The 22,701-nt window shown below is 44.7% G+C and overlaps 1 protein-coding gene across 1 annotated transcript in view; it reads left to right on the forward strand.

Moving 5' to 3' along the window:
- The window catches only part of LOC128709022 (protein TANC2), a 107,085-nt gene that overhangs the window by 71,165 nt on the left and 13,219 nt on the right, over positions 1 to 22,701 (forward strand). The window contains exons 2-3 of the mRNA XM_053804005.1: positions 10,032 to 10,271; positions 17,605 to 17,759. Coding sequence (XP_053659980.1) covers positions 10,032 to 10,271; positions 17,605 to 17,759 — 395 coding nt within the window. The remainder of the gene's footprint in view (positions 1 to 10,031; positions 10,272 to 17,604; positions 17,760 to 22,701) is intronic.

The following is a 22,701-nucleotide window of genomic DNA, read 5'->3' on the forward strand; positions in this document are numbered from 1 at the left end:
TCACGCGCTATGAAACATTTTATTCGAAACACATCAGATGCATCAGTGGGAAGGAGCCAAACAAAACGGGTGAAATATAAAAAGGGTATTGGGTATTAAGACGGCAGGATGACTTCTTTTCACAAGACGTTTGCATTTGGTCTGGCGTTCGGTGTGGTTGATTAAAGGTAATGCTTACCGCGCGACTGCACCAGAACCCTGGGACTGGGATCGTTGGTTTCGGTTGCAATGGTTTCCAAATTGGCAAAAGCAACATGCGCCGGTCCTCAAAGCGTTCCAGATATTGTAACGGTTAGCCGCATGGTGAAACAACCCGGAAAAAGGGGTTTCCATTCAATTTCTCCGTATCGGGTTGGGTTAATCTTGTGTTAAAAAAAAACCTCCCCTACCAAGGTCCGTGGGTTGTTGCTGTTGCAATATGCGCAAAAATGGGCAGAAAGCGAAAAGGCATCGTTACCTTTTCTGCTGCGCTAGGTCGAAATGAATCGATGCTTTCGCGGTTATGCTTTTGATAAAAATTCATTTTCTTCATCCCGTACTGAAATTGGCCCGTTGGTTCTTCTACCACTGTGGTGATCGTTGCGCTTTGTGGGTTTCGGTGGCATTCGCAACGGGTCTTGCTCCGCATCTTATCGTCAGCCGATGGAATTCATTTTCACGCTTCGAAAAACACGAATCATTGTTTCAACGGGTCGACACACCGTGTTCGTTTGGGCGAGAAGGAAGCAAGGGGATTTGGTTAAAATGTTAGTTTGTAAATCTTATGTAGATTTGCAGCTGGGAGCTCCGACGGCAGAGGCTCTTGTTGTTGTTGTTGTTGTTGAATGCAGCAAATTCCTTCCACTTCTGCGACGCAATATTTGTCGTTGAATCTAGGGGCCAGCCGAGCAAAACAGTGAACATGCCAACTGTTAAGGAATGATGGTTTTACGTTACTAAAATAAAAAAACACGCATTCCAGGTTTTCCGCACAGTATGAAGCCCACAGGAGACGTTTGGTAATAGCAGCGGCAGTGGCACGTCGATCGAATGAATTGGTTTCGGAAAGTTTTTACATCTCCCCCGTTTGTCTGCTACCCGGAACTGTGAAGCTTGTGCTGCATAATTTAGCCACGGATGCTTCCCGAAAGTTGTGCCGATTTTTTTTTGGGCCAACATTTTGCTGTTTGTTGTACTGTCCCTAAGTGATAATCTTTCGTCCTCCTTTACTGCCTGCCTGCGTACTCCATTTGGGGTGTGAATTATGGAACACTTCAACCGCTTCCATCACCTGGCGTCGAAAACGAAAACCCATTGCGCTCGTAAATGCCACGATGCGGTAAGTAAAATTAATAACCACAAAGAGCGAGAGAGCAAGTAAAAACATAAAAGCATCCTAACGCTAAAGCGACACCAAACGTGCTAAGAAGTTGGTGGAAAAGCTTTCGTTCGTTCGTGTACCGTTCAATCGATTTGGCCCAACATCACAAACCATGCAAGCCGGAGTAGGAAACAAGAAACGATGCCTGAATCATAACCAGAACGATGTACAGGAAAGTTTGTACGTTTCTTTGTAGCTTCACGATCGACAATCAACAGCCCCGGGTTGTTTTTTCTTTCTCAATCCCGTATGGAACGGTCGAAAGGAAGCGAAAAGTGAACGTTTTGTCGAAGCATCGCCAAACGGTTTGGAAAAATTGGCCAAACCCGAAACAAACGAAAGTTTATGCGGTACTGTCAAATAAATCTTGGTAATTTATTAGCCACAAAGCACCATTCTACAGCCCTTGACTTTGGTTCGTATCTCGTTAGAGTTGAGAGTGTGTTTCATGCGTTTAGACGAGCAGTGCAGTGAAGGTTTAGATGTGTGCATCAGCTCATGTGCTTTCTTTTGGACTTCTTCGTTTAGTTTCAGCTAGGTTTTTTTTTTAAATTAATTTCAATTTTTTCACGGAAGATCTTTGGCTTCCGTATAACCGTGCAATCATAATAACAAAACATTTCATTTTCCACTAGACGTTATTTATGTGTATAATAACATAAGCTAAGGTACGCTTCAGTTTAATCAATGCTGAAGTGTACTGTTGGATGTTGCAATTACTTTTCGATAAAAGAAAAACGCGAACAAACAAAATGCGTACAAGCGTGGGAATTGTACATTATTTCCTTTCGTAACCTTCAGTCGAAGGGTTTCTCGCTTCACTTTGCATTAAGCTTAGCTGTCCGTGCGCATATTCGGCATACCATAATTTAACGTATTTGTGGTTCCCGTGTATCCTTCCGTGCAGTACAATAAAATTTTATCATCAATCAGCCTATTTATCAATCAACTTCCTCCGGCTCGTCCACGGAACGAATGGGGACTTCCAGTTCTGTGAGCGGCTTTCGCTCACTCGTCACATTTTCTTACGCCGAAAGAGTGGAATTGGAGGTCAGTGCGTGCTAGCCCGTTTGCATACCGATGTGTCCTTGCTAATTGATTGTTTTAAATTTGTTTATAGAGCTTGAGAGTTTTGTTTGTTTTGCGCTCGCGTCGTATGAAAACCGTGGGATCGGAGTCGATTACGAGTGCGCCCGGGCATGATAGATGACGGTTACGGATATGATAATAATTTCAACTTCTTCCCCACACCAGAGACACACTCCACCGGTGCACGATCGAGGCTGGTGGCCTTGGTGTTGGCTAGATTGACTTTGGCGCTTTGGTGCTTGCGGCTATGCGAGCGGTGCGTGCCTGATCGGTTCGAAATCGGGTCGGGATGGTGGCTGCAGGTTTTTCGAAAGAATGTTTTCCTACCGGTGCGATGGTTAAGTAATATCTTGACATTGACTGCCGTCATCGAATTACACGCCGCAGCCATCTGCACGCGTTCCGATCGCGCGGGTACGTGTGAATTGCATCGAAAACTGACCTTTTCCGCTGTGAGCGCTTTCCTGAATGGGGCCGCAATGGGTGTGCAATCGATCGAGCGGTATCGTTGGGAGTCAATCGAAGGGCTTTTCATGTCGATCAAAACTTCTCGGGTGGCCGTTGGTCAATTTGGAGTGTAGTGGCCCGCGGGTATTTGTGTTTTTGCTTTTGGTATATTGTAAAGAAAAGTCATTGTAAATTTAGTCTGGAGCGTATTAGTATAACATCAACTGCATTGTATAGTTGCGTACAAACGTCGAACATTTTGTTTGCCTATTTGCCACGTAAATGTGGATAATTTATCTGTCAAGCGACAACTGTCATTTCTCTTTCACTTTTTCTGCACAAACGGGCTAAAGAGGAATTGTTTTAGCCACACGTGACCGCTTCCGGCGTGTGTGTGGAAATATTTACTATCACCCGTCCACACCATGGTTGAGAGTGCTTTCGCCGATATTTGCCGTCAGTTGGAGCAACTATGTAATTTGATTTGTTTGTTAATCTTTGTGGCTGTAAGCAAAAGGTGTATACTTTTCACACAACGTTCGCCAGCAAGAGCGGGTTCTATTTGTCAGGTGATTTGTTTCGGCACAGGCGTAATATTTGTTGCCTTACATCCGTGCTTGGAGACGGTCAGCAAGCTTAGCTAAACTAATGATCGCGCGTGCTAAGTTTTCACACTATTGCCGAGGAAATTTGATTGATTGCTGTTTGTTAGCCTAGGGCGTGTATAAATCTTTAACACCACAGGGAACCCCACGTTTCTTGAATCAACAGACTAACGGAAGCGATGAAAGTTTGGCACACAGCTTATTTAGTTTAAACCGCTGCGAATGCAATGACACTCGCGCTAGAGCGCTGCTTCTTACGTAGGTTACTCTATAAAACCATGTTTTACGCATGCTTATGTCACAAACTTTAATAAGACTAAGACAGAAATAGACGCACCTATCAACCATCGGCAATCGTGTGCCAATAAAAATGATCATCAAATTTTCATTTTCCTCTCGTGAATTTTTAGCTGCGGGCATCGTCGTTACTGTAAATTTGAAACGAATTGCAGGGAGAAAGGTAACAGCTTCCGGCACGACCAGTGTGGTCAAGCCGCAATGGCGGGAGTGTGCCGAAACCGGGCGACTTAAGAAGTAGAAAAATAGCATAAATCTGCCCGCTGGTGTTGGTTTGATGGATGAATTAAGATTAGCGTCAACGGGCCGGGAACTGGGCATTTCTTTTCCCGCGTGTCGAATGAAACTTTGGAAGCGATTGTTTAGTCATTGCGATTTTGTCGCGACCAACAACCTGACACCAAACGGCTCGTGACATGGCCGTGCGGAAAGTGTTGAAAGCAAAGACCAAAATTGAACATTAACAAAATCGAAAAAGAGCTGCTGTGCAACAACGGATGCTCTGAAAATGTGCTTCAGAGCCAACAGGTAGATTGGTAGATGGCCGTTTGTAGATAGCCTACATAACGTAAAAATTAAAGATGAACTACACACAAACAAAAAAAAATGTGAACAAAAACAGCCCCTGTTGTGATCAACGCTGGCTTTAATGTCTGATGTTGTGGTTCTGCGGTGCAGATTTTTGCTTAATTAAATTAAACACCAGCTAACCGGTAAAGGGGGACATCTCGCACATCTTCCACCAGTTGGCGTTCCTTCGATTTGAAGTCTCATTTTTCCAGGAATTGTTATCGTCCATTTCTAGCCACCGTTGGAACCGCAGTCAGGCAGATGGTTAATCCGTAATCTTTTCCCATTTGCTGTTCGCCAATGCTATTATAGTGCTGAAAATTGTGATTTAAGATGAAACCTGAGACGTGATAAAACAATGAATCTCTCGACAAGTGGTAGGCATTTACTCTACGGGGTTTGCTTACTTGTCAACTCACGGCAAGGGGTAGACTAATCGTTTTTATTTGGGGTAGTTTCTTCGTGTCGCTTTTCACCAGTATGCTATACCATTCGTTTACGCTGGGACGATCAGACATCTAAGTTTTGAATTTAAGAAACATTTTATTCCTCTCTCTAAACCAGGGACCAAACAAGAAAAACACAGCATACTAATACTTGGCACGATTATGCTAGAGGTGAAAAGGGGATAAGCAAGGGCAAGAAAGCAATAGACAAGTGGTGTTTGGCAACGAACTTCCTGGAGCAATGGGCAGCACCATAGTCGGCCACCATGAGTTGGACATGACACAAAGGAAAGGGGAGTGAAAATGTAACCATGCGACCCACGATGCGGGAGGTTAAAAAATATGTGAGAAATTTTAATTGGACAATCGCGCACAACCCGAACACGAAGACGCGATGTTCAACGATGATACTTTGCAGGTGGATTAGAATTTCAGATTTTTATCTAATGGTTGCAGAGGCTGGCGGTGCTGAACACTGCTGTAGCTGATTGAAATGTTAATGGTAGTCGTGCAAATGTTATCAAGGTAATAACAGAAACAACATGCTGGAGATGTCCGGTGAATGAATTAGGGACTAATGTTTCAAATTATGATGAAGTAGCAATTGAAGCATGATGTTTTTTTATGGGGGAACAAATATATGATTTTGTGGTTGTTGACATCAAAGCGAAATATGTATTCATAAAAAGTAATGCTCTATATAGCGTTTTATCAGAAGCGTGTCATACTAGATTATTATATCATACAAAAGTCAGTAATTTGCAAGTCAGTAATTTGTAGGTCAGTAATCGGGATCTATTTGGAAAGTAGTGAATAATAAACGCTTCATTCGATTGAAGATCAACATTTTAATTCGAGGTAACCGTAAATAGACTCGATAGGTTCTTGGCTTAATGTGTTTAGACGAGAATTCATTTTGGTGTTCAAATTACAATTTCGAAAAACGTTGAGAAAACCTTGAAGTAGGTCATGGAAATTCCTTTGAATAAAACTGTGTAAACAATTTTCACAAGAAAGGTTGAAATGTCGCGAAAAATACACTGGTGATTTCGTGGATCATCTAGAAACTTAAGTCAAGAAACCGTTTTTTTAATTAGATTTATTGGTACAAGAAGAAAGATTTTTACTAATCAGCCGTTTTTATCGTAAAATTTATCAAACCCTTTGCTTTATCGCGAAATTTCCACACACATTAAGCATCCCTAATGATGCTAAATAAAAAAAACGATAAAGCTCAAATCCGGCTCACAGTTGTCTTGTTAAAAGATATCGATCAGAATAAAAATGATAGCTATCATTCACAATGTTTCACTAAATCGCAGTAGGGTATGTGTGTGTTTTTTACAACGTTCCTCTTCCTGGAAGCAGTGGGGATCATAAATTTGGCATCATTCGTTCCCACACCATAGCGGCGGACTCCTTTTGGTTAGGTTGGTGGTCCTGTTAGGGGTGAAAGATTGAAGCACAACATTAAACAAAATGTTCCTTAACATATCGCAGCATCAATCAATGCCCAAAAAACCCTTTGCAAATATGACCCCCGTCCCGATCCGTACGAAGCGCTTCGTCCGTGTATTGGGATGAGCCTTACCAGGAGTCTAACGGTCCGCTTGTGATCGGTCCCATCTCACTATGGTTGTTGTTTTTTTTTGTTTTTGGTTTTACGACTAGACCAATCCAATTTTCGCCATCACAGTTTATGCGGTCACTGCCGTTTTGTGTATCTCCATCCATCCCGCCCATCCCGTGAAGTTCATTCCCACCCCTGGGGAGGAAAAGCGCTATAATTAATTGGGTGATCGAACGAAAATGATCTATCGTAAAATATCGTACGGCTACGGCTGTGGTACGCGGTACAACGGAAAAAAGAACGGCTGTGTGTTTGCCGCTGTGATGTGCGGCAACCTGCACGTAACGCCGTTACACTGGTGGCAATGGGAAACTAATTCATTTTGTTTTATTTTCATTTGACTAATTTTATGGCCGCCTAGGCAAGCCGACTTTCACCACCCTAATCAAATTAGCCAAATCGGCTTTTGGTCCGGTCGGGTTTGGTGGCCCGAACATTGGCAAGGCTCGTTAAGGTGAAAGGATTGCTCCTGACCGACATTGTGCCATCCACCGGGTGTGCGGGGAACGATCGCTAGCGCTAGCGGTGCCAATTTATTATTTCGATCTTATCTGCGACAATCATAAATTATGTAGAAAGCCCAAACAAACGGTTCCGATAAGTTGTTTGCGGATGAAAGCGGTAAAGCTTTCGGCGGTTGTGTGCGTATGTGGGAAAATAAGCCGAAACAGTACAGCATGTAGTTTCGGCAAGTATGTTCTGCTGGCAAAGCTATCCAGCGGCAAATTTAGCATCAGTTTCGACAGATGATAACATAGACACACTGGCGTAACGTTCCATACGCATTCCAAGACCAAGTTAGTACTCATGTTCACAGACATTTTTCGTGCGGTGCGATGACGGACCGCAAGTCAATTTCTTGGCCAACTGCTTCGGCCCCCACAGTCGATGACAGGCTGAATGTGGAAAAACAGGCGATCAACTCCCGGAGCTGGAATTAACTTGCCCATCTCGCCATAACTCAACTCTCCCCCCGGGAACACGCTTCACTGTCACGATATTAGCGAAAACTATGTTCAGTATGTTTTGCACGTCCGTCGTTTCGTCCCGATACCGTGCCGTGATCCGAAGAATGGAACCGGATTGGAGAAAAGTTCTTTCACCGGCACATACCGAAACGATGCCATCAGCGAATAGCGAATGTTACGTACCATTGGTTTATTAGATTGTTGGTAAGTTGGAACGCGATCTAATCCGTTTGAACTATTTCAAGGATCACGAAGTGCTGCATCGGTGGATGTGCGATTCTTCACCGAATGCAGTGCACAGATGGTGCACATTGTGCATTTTGCACGTTCACTGTCGGTGTGGGAAGAGTTATGGTATGGCATCTGGCAGTCGCGTACCGTGATCGTGTTAGCGCATAGATATCGTTGCATTATATCGTTATTAACCGGGCGTTGTGGTCCGTATCTTGGCTAAACGTGACCGAAATTAATCTCCCGCTAATTGAAATCTAATTCCACTTTACCGGACAACCCGTCTGCATGGTCTAGTCTGGGAAGGGTTCGGTAGAGCTAGGAATACCCTCGTGCTCAGGACCGTCATCCGTCAGTCTGGAGTAGATGTTTGATGGTTACATTAGTACCTCTACGAGTGATTGATTTGATTCCAAGATGTTGGTTATCGTATGAAACGAAGTACCGAAGTTTTCTTGGGAGACTTTATAGTTTAAGATGATAGCGCTTACTACACATTAATTTACGAATTCAGCTCAACATTTTGCTCAATCACAAAGAGTATCCTCTCGGTTCTCATCTGACAGCACCTTTTTGCTGAGAAAAAATCTTCAGCCAAACTTCTCCAGCACTGCATAGTCAGGTGAGAATTCGAGTAGAAATGAATCGACCGCGCAGAACCTGTCACGGAAGAAAAACTAATAAAACAACGCGCTTGGTACGAATCGTTCCATGTTCGAACGCGGCTTTGGTTTTCCACCCTTACGGTTCCGAAAAGGTCAACAGCGCGACGATCAATAACCCTCGATGCGGGGCATCAAGGCATCCCGGTATCCCCTTTCTGGAGCTGCTTCTCCGGATTCGCAGCGTTCGAGTTTTTGGTCTTTGTTTGTTTCGTCCTGTGCGCCGTTGCAACCAACTCCAGGTACATGCCCGCCGTACTGACCCACTTCCAGACATTGGCCCGGACCGTTATTGTTGAGCAGAGGTTGAGCCGACCGATCGATCTCCCAGGGCACGGAAAGTTGTTTACATTCAAAACTGACAAAATATTCGCGGAAGAAATCGTGCACCCGAGGCATGCCGGTCTCTCACCGGAGCAAAATCTCGACCGTTTAATCTCGCTACGTTGCGCTGAGGTCACGGTTGTGGACTAGGTTGGAAGAAGCTGATGATTTATTGTGTTGCAGGTACGGATCGAAGTTTGGAGAACGCAAAGCGCGTGTGTGTGTGCAAATTTGAGCAATTCTACATGCTATTGATCTCGATAAGTATGGTTGATATTTAAAATTAGCAGCAGGCCATAGATCCGATCGGACCTGGCACTTGACACAACCAATGTACCTTCATTTCCGATTGGGTTTGTACTGGTTGGCATACATTGTCACATGTTTCCATCATGACAAACATTGTTGCAAATGGTGTACAACCGAACAAAAGCTAGCAAAACACTACTCCCTTCAGGGCCTTTTTAGTTGCATTGACTCCAAAGTTCAATCGGTGGGTGAATGTACCGGAGAGTCGTACCTGTCAAATCGTCTTTTCCGGCCATTCTACTGCCCCCCCCCCCCCCCCTCTCCACCATCAGTCCCGGTCGGGGCGGTCGGGACCTCCCGCTGGATCAAACACGGCAACACACACAGCAGGTGCTCCACCCAAACCGGGTGCCACGGAGGAGTTTTGCAGCGACAGGGAAGTTCAGCTATTGACCGCGGGACATTGGTTATTAATATTTGCAAATTTGAAAAATCGATTGTTCTCGTTGGTGTGCTGCGTGCACTAGAGCACCGTACAACCGCAAGCTAGAAATGTGGTGATCGGGTACGTTGAGTGATGTTTGCGATCGAAATTCAACGTGAGCAGGACGGTGTTGGGCTTTCGCCAGCATCGATGTCCGGGATTCGAAATTCCACCGTTTCCACCAGTTAAAGTGCACATAGACAGCACGGTGTTTGTCAGGGACGTAATAAAGCTAGTCTAGTTTCAATCAGGTTCCCCGGGTGGAATTTACGAGCAGTGGAACCTGCCAAAGGGCTTACACAGGACTGCAAGAGGTCATGCCTTGGCCGGCCTCCTATTTTAGTCCAACAGTCTAACGCCCAATGTTGTGACTTTCGTTTCCGCCTCTAATGCATCTGGCCATTTCGACCGCTCGTGCTGGGCGGTGGTAAATGAGGCGTCATTAATTTATTGACCTTTTTTCCCCTTGGCGGTCTTAAGAAAATTGAGAGCCCTTTAATTGTCTAGCGTCTAGTGTCGCTGGAATCGTTCCAGTGTCTTTTAGGTTCGGTGGAGAACTTTGTTAATGAAGACCCGACAAAAAACCTTTGATTCCTTCGCTTCGATACGGTGCAGTTTTGTGAACCTGAGCTAAAATAACCCCACCCTATTGCTTTCGTGTACTTTCAGATTTGGCAGCGATCCGTAAGATACTGGAAAACGAAACCGGAGGCGCCCTCTGTCCGAGCTGTCAGATGCCGTTCGATAAGGGCAAGAAAAGGAAGTTGATCGACGCCTGCGGTCACGAACGGTGCTACTCGTGCATGTTCCGGAACGAAGCTTGCCCCCACTGCCAGGCACAGAAGGAGTCCGGTCAACCGCACCCGGTACACCATCCGGCATCTCGCATGCAAGCGGATATGGACAACGGTAAGTGTGTGGCATAGATAAGGAATTTTTAATGATTTCCTACCATTTTATCCCATGGTGGCGATCCGTCCCGTAAGCGATCGATTCGGGGTGGTAATTTTAAATTAATTTTCTACCGCAATCTTGTTCGCTTCCTTTTCGGTGGTTTGTTCCGTTGTCTGACGGAAGGCGATTGTTGGAGATGGAACGCATATCATCAACACTGTGTTGACACAAGGTGTGGACCGTATGTGACTTGTCACCTTACGATAATCATTGTTCTCTTTTGATGAGAATAACAAGTGAATCAAATCGGAGTGAGTGAGTTATGGTAATGATTTAGTTCTTTAGATCTTTAGTATAACAGTTGAAAAACGAGAGTGAGCTACTACACACGGAGAGTTGATGCTCAGTGTTACTCACTCACTCTTATTTAAATCACTCGTGAACTACACAACGTAACTGAAAATGAATCATAAAAACGCCTTGCGGAGAATCAAATTAAATGATTCAACTAGTAAGCAAGAAATCCTCTAAAACCATCCGGAGGAAATCATCTGCAAATGATTCAAATATAGGAACGCACTCACTCTGGATCATGATGATATTTGGCGATGCATGTGATGTACTATCAACGTAACGCCTTCTACGTCCAAAACCACAAACCCAACAGTGTAAAACTGTCGTATATTAGCATTTTTTATGCCTTTTGATTGTGGTTTTTATTGGTACGTGTGAACCAAGTGAATGCTCGCCCGTGATTAAAACGAACGATATCTTTATTACTTCACTTTCCGATCCGATTGGTTCGGTTGCTCCTTTTAACACCTCTCGATCAACCTGTCAAGGAATGGCGGTTGGTCCACACGCTTCCCCGTCGCGCGTATATTTCGGAAGGATTTCCACCCGGTCCGGGAGTTTTGGGCTGGAAATGGTTTTTGCAAAAATGCCCATTACAGGATCCGTGCAAATCCCGTCCAACGGAACCGATCCGCGTGTTGCGGCACAGCCGCTTTGAACTTCTGCCCGCCAATCAAAACGCGTCTGGTTGTTGTCTTCCTCTTCGTCTGTCGTCATTGCAATTGGGTCGTCACTGACCTTGTGTCAATTCTGTTGCCGTTGCATAAAACGGGTCTGACCGTCCATTTCGGTGACTGATGAACTTTTCTCAAGCCATCCGTTTCCACCGTACGCGAGTGGCGCGAGAGATACTTGATCCTTCGATTGGCTCACCGCTCTAGTGGGGCTACGGCGGTTGGATTAGTATCGGTTAATTACGATCGAAATCGGGACCGCTGTGTGGCCGTACGGTGGATGAAGGGTGCGAACATTGGGTTGGTTTATGTCTCGCGCTTTTTTTTTATCCCTTTTCCTGGCTCTGCTCCCGCACGATCCTCCCGGTACGGTCCATTTTTAATCTTCACGATATGCATTTTCAGCGCCTTTTACCATTCCACAAGCCAAACAAGCGGAGGAAAATTAATTTCGCGTTTTATTTCCTTATGCTCAATGTTGACGAGATCGTATCAGACCTGTGCCGGGCATGGAACGTGTGCGTGTGTGTGTGTGTGTGGAGACGCACTTTTTATTGCACTGGATGCATTTACTTTGCGCAATCATTCGCAGCCATTAATGTTTGACCTACTCCCAAACGGATCCGGGGATTCGCCATTGTATGCCGGCATGAGTGTTTACACTGACGGAAAGGTTGTGTCGTATTGGATTCGAACGATCGTTTGTTGGTCAAGTGTCAACGCATGATACCGATACCCCCGGACTACTGCAGAACTGCAGTGTGCGGTCGTTTTGTTTGTGTATCTTCTTGTACGTACCGCTGGTTGCTTTCGCAACCTCCGGTGGCCTAAGCATTGCAGGGTGCGAAACATGGTCAGTTATCATGGCAGAACCTCACCTCCAACGATGCTTGTCGTTTTATGATGCATAAAAATTTAATTTGCCCAACCATTACGATCGGCTGACATTGAGGGCAGACAGTTGCACAGACAACTGGTAGCACAGAAAGGACTGTTGGGTAGTGTATTTATTTTTTTGATACATTGGTCATTTTTTATTGGTAAGGTCAGCTAATGGTGGAAATAAACCTAGAATTACCACGTCCCGTGCGCTTTTGCAAAGGATGCGAGTTGCCACCTTTTGCTACATTGATGCTCGAACAGAGCAATTTGTCTTATGCTTGCTTTTTTTTAGTGTAACACATTTTATTGCCAAAGGTAAAACAAAACGGAGGTCTCCATCTTAAATGTCATCTTTTCCTTGGGAAGGGCACAATTTACAACATTCGCAAAATTCAACTCTTCTTTGCTATTTTCCAGACACCATTTATGCACCCTGAACGAAGCAAAAAGATTTGAAATGTAATACGCGTGTTCGACACCTAATAAATAATTTTTTGTGCAAAATACATAAATTTCCTAACCTCATAACGTAAGATTACAATTGGTTGTGAAGCATTCAATTTACGATGCAGATAAATATGCAGATTTGTCGCACGAAATTAATCGTGTGGGAAACAGATGTGTATATCGGACCATCCAACAATGCTAACCTTGTTAGCCATATTTTACTCCAGAACGCTGGTCATGCCTGCGATGCGACGACCGGCGCGTTGGTGGGTCTTATTTAGCGAATTAACAACAACAACAACCTTCCGTTTTAATTCAATCGCGCCAAGCTTCGTCACGCGAATTGGCATACATGACATTCATGGGAGGAAAGCATTGAAAAAGCAACCTTTTTGATTGTTTCTCTCCCGTTTTTCACCCTATTAGACATGTGCCTCTCGTGTCGTGACGGTAAATGATGAAGCATCGTTGGGTCGCACGGGGAAAGACTTCGATAGGAAGGCAAGCGATGAACCTGACACGATACGAGTTGGTGGATTAGCAAAACTTGGCACCGTGGTTTTGTCGTCCAGTTTTGCTTGCAGCCGATCGTAAATAGTGAGATTGTGAGAAATTTATTAATCCACACGTCACGTGAGCGTGTGTAATACCGGGAGCCGGTTTCCTTATCCTGCCCACCCTGTCACCCATCGAGGTGGGGCGATTGGTCGAAAAACTGAAATACACTCGAAATGGGAACGATTTGCAAACGAGTGGTGTTTTTTTGCCCGAAACTGAACAGTCACAAGATAATCTTTTCCTTTAATAAAATCCTTATAAAACCATACTCTTTGCTTGTATATCAAATATGAAAGCAAAATAAATACAACCGAAAGGATTTGGCTTACGAATTGTAACGAAATGTACCGCGCAAAGCGCTTTAAAACCTTATTTTTGACCCATTTGCATTACAAAACTACCGTTACATCGTGTGCGTTTGGTGTGCTGCTGTCTTTCAATTTGGCTGTAAAATTGTTCCAATTCGTTCCGGTTTCGTTCCGTTCACCGGGGTCTTAAACAAAATATTCCGTGCGGCATCGATCGGTTTGCGTTGGAAACATTTCCATTTGACATTAAGGCTTCATACAGTCGAACAGCCACCTCGGCAAATCGGCTGTGGCAAAGTTGTGCCCCGCAGAAGAATGAAAGTAAACGATGCCATTCAGTCGTGAAGAACGATTTTTTCACTGATTTACGCACCACGCTGTCGGGGGTTTGATGCTGAACGCGCACCATTCGGGATCCGTTACGAATGGAAAGACAGTTTGGCATTCGCGCAGTACGCGACGGTAAGTGCTGACATGTTGAATCATTTTGTGGTTGATTTAACAGCGTTTTTTTGTTGGTTTGTTTTGTTTTGCCGCGGTCCATTACGTTTGCATGGACGATTAAATGCGGAATCATTTGCGCGAAAGCGGTGGTGGTTTACAGCATAACCTCATGATCGGGAGTGCAACAATCATCGTCGATTTTTGAGGGAGGAAATGTTATGTTTGAGTTTTCAATTTTGCGTGTTTGTGTGTGTTATGTGACGCATGAAATGACACGCAATTTAAATGCCTTATTGGAAAAGAATGGTTGGAGCGCTTTTTTTTGTTGGTGCTACACTGTGCCTGCGTAATGCTTTAGGTGATTTTTTATGCAAACATATGTTTGCAAGTGTTCTCGTCCGATGATCACACTTTCTTTGAACGTTCGCGCAGTTTGCATCTCGCAATCATGAATTAAAATACAGCTCGGATAAAATCGCATTGTGCGCACCCAACACTGGCCCGAAGGTAATTTGCATACGGCCGTACGATTGTTGTGCAAAGTGGTGGTAGTGGATTTTATGTAGTTATTCTTTCTTATCTGCACATCTTAGCCGGAAGAATGAATGCTCGTCGCAAGCGAACCTTCACATAGCATAACTGAACAGTTCAATTTACATTACAATTCCACCCCGAGAACCGGCGATTGTATCGATGGAATGCGGAGTTCGTGTATTCGTATTGTGTTCATGTGTTTTTTTTTTCGAGAGATGGTTCCAATTGAATGGAATCGACTCCAAATTTTTGACTTTGGATTAAATTCGACTTCGAGTTCGAGTCCAAATTCGACTTTGAATTCGTCTGCAGATTCTAAATTTGTATCAAGATTCAACTCAGAATTAGAGATCCGATTCGACTCCGAACTCGACTCTGGAGGGGGCACAACTAAACAGTAGTCAGTAGAAGCACCAAATTCAATTACGGATTGTTTTTGATGTCGAAGTCAGGTCGGAGATCGGTGTGAATGCGTGAATCCACTACAGATTTTACATCGCTAGTTATTACGCTTGAAGGTGGAGATCACTTTGAGCTCCCTGAAGTCTAGCGGTTTTATTTTAGAATCATCACTAACTATCAAGTGAATTACAAAATATCCTTTTATAAATGGTCGCCAATATGTATTTAAAATACAGAAACTTTCTTAAAATACAAAAAAAATCACAACAACCGAAGCCTTGAGGTTTTACATAACGTAATCTTTCAGTGATTCAAAGGCAACCATAGCCAACCCGTTTCCTGATGCTGTCACAGCATTGTCTGTGGACCATTTCCTCTGCGTTCAAGAACATTCGCACCCCGGTAATGGTAGATGTCGTGATTTGCAAGAATATTATGCAAAGTGTTATCCTACTCAGCCAGTACCTTCGCTTGCACCGCAGATGGTCGTACGCTACCGGCTACCGGAATAGGACCAGGAGGACGTTCGCTGAGAACAAGATCGTGCCCTTTTTTTACCTACCATCTCGGGCCGAGTTATGTTGCGCCTTGCGGCGTCATGCGGCAACGATTTGATGCTGTTGGTCCACGAACGATGCACGCAACAAATGGCCATTGTGTTATTAGGCTGATGTTTGGAGGGCAAAACGGCATACACTAGCAAGTAAGGACACGCTTTAAGTTTCCATCGCGCGCGCGTGTGTGTGTGTGTACCCTTTGCGCTTGGCCAACATCATTCGAGAGCACTTGTATGCTGAACTATGCTGCTATTATACTGGCCGCTCGATCGAACGTTCTCCGATCTCCATAAATGGTGAAGGGTTGATACGTGTTATTTGTTGTTGCTTCGCTTCGACCAAATCTGTCACGATTGAAGTTGTTTGCTGCGAGCTGAATGTGATACGGGCCGCAGTTGTTTGAAGTCGAGTGTGGTGCGACCTTCGTCCACTAATCATATCACCGCTGCCGGTGTTACCCGGATTGATTAATCATAGCGTTATTTAACCGGCGCTGTTTTTGGTACATAACACGTAACGCAATCTCAACGCTCGTTACATACGAGCGAAGAAACATCATCTCCTTTTTAGTGGTTCAATTTCGCCCAGCACCATCTACATCGCCTTGCTTGTGCAACCCTTTTAACGCGCAAAACCCTGTCCGATCGCAAGTTCGAACACGATCGACAAATCCGCTCACTTTCTTTTCCTGTACAGGAAACAGTCTTTCTTTGGTCGTTTGGTAACATTTTTTTTTTGGCTGAACCTTTTGTTGTGGGGCCCAAATGCCGCGCCCCGATAGTTGTTGCGTTCCGATCATCGCATTGTTAGGAGCAATTTTCTTTCGGCACTCATTAGGCGTGAAAATTCCCGTGGTCCATTGAAAGGTGTAAGTACCGAACGGTACGGTGGGATGCTGGGGTTTTCTGTTGGTTTACGATATTCGGTTCGGGCACATTGGACCAACACGGTGGATGCACCGTACGGCATCTTGATGGTCTCGCGTGAGCAAGTCCACTGTTCAATTTTGAATGTTTCAATTTAACGCACGCTCTGACGTGCGCATTTTGCATCTTCCGGTTGGGTCTGTAATCCACGAGAAGTACAAAAAACAACTTACACTTCATTCAGACTCTTTCCCTGTTTGCGGCGCGGCAAGCCCTTCAGCGTGCGCTAACAGTGGCTCGGCGGAAACGAAACGCAGACTCTCTCTTCACTTGCCGCCTGCATGAAGCATAATGAGTTTGGGTGGTAAAATTCAGCACCTCGAGGCACCACGGATCGATTTTCGTTAATTATGGCCCGTTCGCCAGTGGGGCAACGGGGTTTTTAAAAATGAATGGCCGCTATTATTTCTACCTCCAGAACGGGAGTTTTGCAAGAATTTGTGCAAGACACACGAAGGAAGATATTTACACTGCGCAGTGCCATGATGGCACAAACATCACCATCCATACCGACATACGCAACAACGGGGTCGATGCGTGTCAATGGTGTCTTTAGCACGAAGTCACCGTGAGTGTACCGGCGGTAAAATTGCTGACATATCGTTCGTTCTGCCAATTATATGCAAATGCCAGCGCCATTCCATCGTCCCGGACGGTCAGGTCATTATTATCATTATTATCATTATGACATTTTGTTTGTATTCGACCCGGCCCGGTCTGGCAAAACAGTTGCATTCCAGTTCGGTTTGTCTGCCGTCTGCCAAAAATTACCGTCCACGAATACGGCACACACGGCACCAGCGTTCGAATTTTACGGTGCGTGCACGATCATGCGTCTCTTCAGCCGCACCGGTTGCAGTGTGCAAATGGGGTGGTTGCCTTTCCCGGCTGCTGCTCCCCATTCCCCCATCTCCTTACCATCATCAAACTTCACTCAACCTGACAGGACAACGTGTGCAATTTGACACCTTCGTCTCCGTTACGGCGCACAACCATCCGGCACAATCGTACGGCGTTGTATTCGGTTCATTACGATTGTTGCGTTTCGTCCGCTCCGATGCGTTGCCACGGCTGGGACCGAATTGGGAAACGAATCGGTCGAACCTCCGGATCGGTCACTTTCGGGCCAATTGATCGTACGATATCTGCAGCGGTTACATTTAATTAGCAACGATCAAAACCGATCGATCGATGTCGATCGTGGTGGTTCAGGTGACGATCAAACGCTGTTATTCATAGTGGCTCCATTCCCTTTCTTACAGATATTCTCTCATCGAATGGTGCTATCTACCAACCGCTCAGCCGCAAGATGCACAGTTACGGCAGCAGCAACCATCTGATGTCGCCGTTGGGATCGCCACAGCCACAAAACCGTTCCCAGATGCGAACGAACGGACACTTTTCGTCGATCTATCAGGTAGGTGTATCATGGTGAAACAATGTTAAACTGCCACATTATCACACACTTTGCATACGCATACGGTTCGGTAAACGGTTTCGCGCATATTAACAATACACACAACAGGCGAAACTGGATTGTTAGGGTGAGATGTACAGTTCGTATGTTTGGGGAAATTCGAATATTTTGCATAACATTTTCTAGAAGCTCCAAGGCTCATAAATATCTATTTTAAATATAACATCAATATATTATAATATAACAATATATAACAACCAAGAGAAAGGAAATTGTGTTGAGAAAACGGCAATTCTGTTAAGATTTGTTTTGAAAATCGGTACTAAGAATTTCTCAAAACCCGGTCAAAAAATTAAGTTGGCATTTTAATAATATTTATACGCCCTTTTCTAACACTCGATGAAAGCTTTGGTGAATTGAATAGGATAGAAAATCTTTTCCCATAACATTTTAAACTGTTTGAATTTGATGAATTTTTGACGAAATGTCAGCGAAGATTCATTCGTCTTACAGCGCCCTGAATAAATGTTGAATTCTTTAACATTTTGATTTTATCTTTCATAAAATTACTATAATATCGAATAATTGATGGAGCTGTCCTATTAAAACATTCCACAACACGCTAGTTTTGGAGCTTCTTATTGCATAGCTCCGTTAAATTAAATTAGTAATTTTTTACACATTAGTATCTAATTATTTAAAATAATCTTAAATTTAGCATATTTTGTAATAAGTTATCAACTTGGGCACATGAATTATTTTATGAAATGCTTCAATACACCATTCCACATTCCTGCCTGTTCAACAATGCTAATGCAATTCATGGTCGTGCAGAGTTAATGAAATTCATTTAATAAAAACCATAGTTCAAGGCATGATTGACATCGAGTCAGTTGTCTCGGTAGCTGGTGACATGGGACAATTTTCCGACCCTGCCAATTGAAGACAATTCTCTGTCAAGCCGCAAACACACACTCATACATGGACAAACACTTACCGTTGCGAATTCCATTAATATCGAACCGCAGTCCCGCGTCGAATCGATCTGGAGCAAAGGTTTTGCACACCGAGAGAAAAAAACAGCTAACGATTTCGGTGTCGCGTGACCGATCCACCCGTTCAAGGTACGCACCCTCCTGTGTGCTACTGTCGGCCGACTAATTAAGCTAGAGGTCATCACTGGACCGGTGGGGACACAGTCGGTGAAGAACAAATTTCCCCCGGGCTCCCTTTCCACCTCCATCTATCCGTGGATGTGGCGTCTTGATTGATATATTTATTACACGCCAAAAGGTTTGAGTGTGCCGTTGTCTTTTCATCATTATCCATCTTGGTAGGCTCTTGCTACCAGGGCTCAGAGTGATCAACACACAGAGCGACTCCCCCCCCCCCTGCTGATCATAATCGAAGGGCAACACGGAACGAGAAATGTCAGTGATTGCGGTGGTGCACTGTTCTACGTTACACCGATCGTAACGTTCACGTAATGAACGTTATTGGGTGGTATCTAGCCCGGTTTCCTTTCGTACCGTGGCTTGAAGTTCAGATCCTACGCAGCGTAAGGTTTTTATCAATTGGACGTGGTTCCGTGGTCAGTGCTTCAAAACTATGCTACATCCCTGACCTAACGTTACACGAAGCTAATACCATGAATCTGCAAACAGATGAGCTTTTATGTTGCGCGTTAAGCCATTAGTGTTTTCTTTTATGGTGTCCATGTTTGTGTGCTTGTGTGCGGGGAGTTTGTGGTTTTTTTTTCTACACACCGCCGAGGTCAATTAAGTCTTTTTGGAGGCTCGGTTGTTTTGACCGTGCGTGTAGCGATGGGCGAATGGGGTAGGGAACACGTTGATTAGGTTAGACAGCAGCCTGTCCGTGTGGGGGCCGTGATGTCGATGCCGAAGACATGACCTAGACACGGTTTTCGCGACGGAGCACCCGGGTTCTGTAACAACACGATTTGTAGCTCATTCGGCTCAAGGTTAAGTTTTGGGCAAAAATCATCCGAATCGAGCATAGCTGTCCGAAGATTAGATACAGGCGATGGGTGAACTTTTTTGATCGACAGCTGATCGTACAATCCTACTGGTTGATTGATTTTTGTTTTAATTTCTCATTTATTGAATCCCCCTTACAGCGAATCGTTTGAATATTTATAATGTTATCACCCCGTGCGAGGTGTTAATTCCGTAAAGCTATTCGTCTGATATATTCTACCACACCAATATACATCTCATTCAGTCGGCGAATTATTTAACTTTTATCCTACTTTTCTTGTGACACAGCAAGGCACAAGCATTCGCATCGCACAACAATCAAACCACAAATTACAGCGCCCATTACCGAATGTTGGCGATGGCGTCGTAAAGGAGCGCGTTTGCCCTATCGCGAAAAAAAAAACAGCACCACTCGTTGCACAATTTGGCGCACAATCAGAATCACTCGTCACACGGACAGGCATCATGCAGCATATGATTGCGATTTATCGCCGACATAAAGCCCGCGGTCCCCCTGCCTTTTACCAAACTGTCACCGAAATCGTCGCCGATAAATGATTGACTGCCATTGCCACAAGGGCAATGCTGAAATAATTCAGCAAAATGGCCACAGGCAGCGTGTGTTGGCGGGGGGATGCTTTTTTATATGGGAACGATCATCATCATCATCATCCGGGGGGGGGGGATTTTAATTGAGCACGTCAGTGCACGCGTGGACCATCATAAATGGACGGATGTGGACGGATATTTTCAATAAACTTCCAATGCTCCCTCCGAGCGAACCTACATCGGCTATATGGTGGCGTTTAATTCCTGCGCTTCGGGATTCCTTCATCAAGGGAATGGTGCAATCATAAGATACACATTGTGAGGCTTTCCCTTCTCGCTACAAATCTTTTTTTAACGGTTGGTGTGTGTTGGTTTTTTCGTGCCTTTTGTTATGTGGTGCAGAAACTGGCCAAAGAGAGATATCCCGCCAAACCAATGTCACTCGCAACTGGACAGGATAAGGATGGAACGTTATTTATGTGGGCTCTGTAGTTCAAGGTGGCGCATCATGTGCGGCACCGCAGTACTTTTCGCACTCAAGTGCGTCCCAATTTGTACGATTCGTAAGTGTCGGTAAAACACTGTTCGACACTTCGGTGACAAAGCGGCAAGGGAATAAATCCTCGGCACGACATGGCCGTTCGGCTTGGCGGATCCCTGCGGCCGCCGGAAGGGTTCCTTTCCACCTCCATTCATCTCGCCACTGCTCAAGCTGACTGTGAAATTATGTGCTTTAAAAAGGTGATCTCGAACAAAATGTGCGACTGGGCAAACCTTGGTGGCCTAGAGGTGGGGTATGATGTTTTATTGATATATTACGCGCTATTCATGATTGTCGCAATCAGCCTTGAAGACCGACGAAATGCGTGTGATTGCAAGTGTCCAAAGAGGTCCAAAAAAGCCAGATTGAAGTGGGGAATCAAGTTGATCAACTCTGCTACATATCGCTGGAACAAAATAAAACAAATCACAATCGAAAGCTAATTGAAACGTAAAGCCACCCCGCGGTTCGAACAAAACCCTTACGGAGGTGCATGCTGCAGGACGCGGTGCATTTGTATCGCTGTATGTTTTTCGTTTGTGAAGTCCTACCAGCTGGACTTCGAACCGCCAGCCACCGTCGAGGTCATGTTCGATTGCATGTTCAGTTTGTGCCGCTACACACACGGTGCGCCCGATCGCGCAGAGTGAAATGAAAATTGAAGGGAATTTCAGGTGCTTAATTGATTTTTCGCACGACATTGATAAACGTGAGAATATATGCACTTGCACCGTGATCTTGCCACACGAGCGTTCTTTAACGCGACAACACGATGGTGTCGCGTAAGGAAAGGAACAACCAACCAAGCCAGCACCAGCACATGCAAACGAAGTGCATTTGCTAAACGTGAACCAATGCATCACACCCCGGTGCCAGTGCGGGCGCGTTGGTATCGTATCGATCGGGACGGCGATTGGTGAGATTTATTATGTTTACCTTATGCTTTCGCGTGGCTGCATCGGCATCGTCTGCCCTCGGATGATAATTTAAAGGTAATAAATTAATTATGAACGGCAGTTTAGGCCGTGGTGGGTGCTTCGTGTACCGGTGATCTATTGGTAAGACGACTCTTCCGAAGCCATTCCCCCAGCTGGCCATTGGTTTTATATTGCTTCGAGCGTGTGAAACAAAATCGACAACCTTTTTTTTACCGCTCGGGTTGAATCAATATTGTTAGAAATTAATATTTATATGTCAATTCGTTGGACACCGGCACAACCTTACCCTTATACAGCACAAGTGAGGATTTCATTTACCATAAAAATTAAATGGCTTGCACGTGTCCTAAAATCAGATAAAGGTAACTATCGATTTGTGACGCTTCACGCCAAACCTTCTTATAATGCAATTCCCTAGTCTGCTCTTTACTAGCTGTTCCAATCTCTTTTTTTTTCCTCATCAATGAGACATTCACTTCATGCTCGTATGTGAAAACGCATTAGATTTGCGTTCGAAATGTGCACGAAATGCAGCGTGTCCCTGCTTTGTTTGATCCCTGCCGTCTCAAGTGACACACTATTCGTTGTCTTTTCGCAACAAATTGACTATTCTAGACACATCCATGCGCTGGATAGCATCGATCGGCCATGCGTTCACGCAGCGGTTCGCTAAGTGCGCACGAGCGTGAGAGGACAACGATTTGGGCAAACTTGCGTGTCGAACAGAGCAGTTTATGAAGTGCATAGTGGCTGTCAGATGGGAATGTAATGCCGTTCAAACAATGCGACACACGAAGTGTGATTGCAAGCAATCTGTTGGTTTGATCTTGTTGGTTGGTTGAGGATGCTTAAGAATTCAAATCACACCGTGTAAAAAGTACCTTTCACACGTGTTAAGGTAAGAAATCTATCAATGT

Source organism: Anopheles marshallii, chromosome 2, assembly GCF_943734725.1.
Source record: "Anopheles marshallii chromosome 2, idAnoMarsDA_429_01, whole genome shotgun sequence".
Classification (NCBI taxonomy): Eukaryota; Metazoa; Arthropoda; class Insecta; order Diptera; family Culicidae; genus Anopheles; species Anopheles marshallii.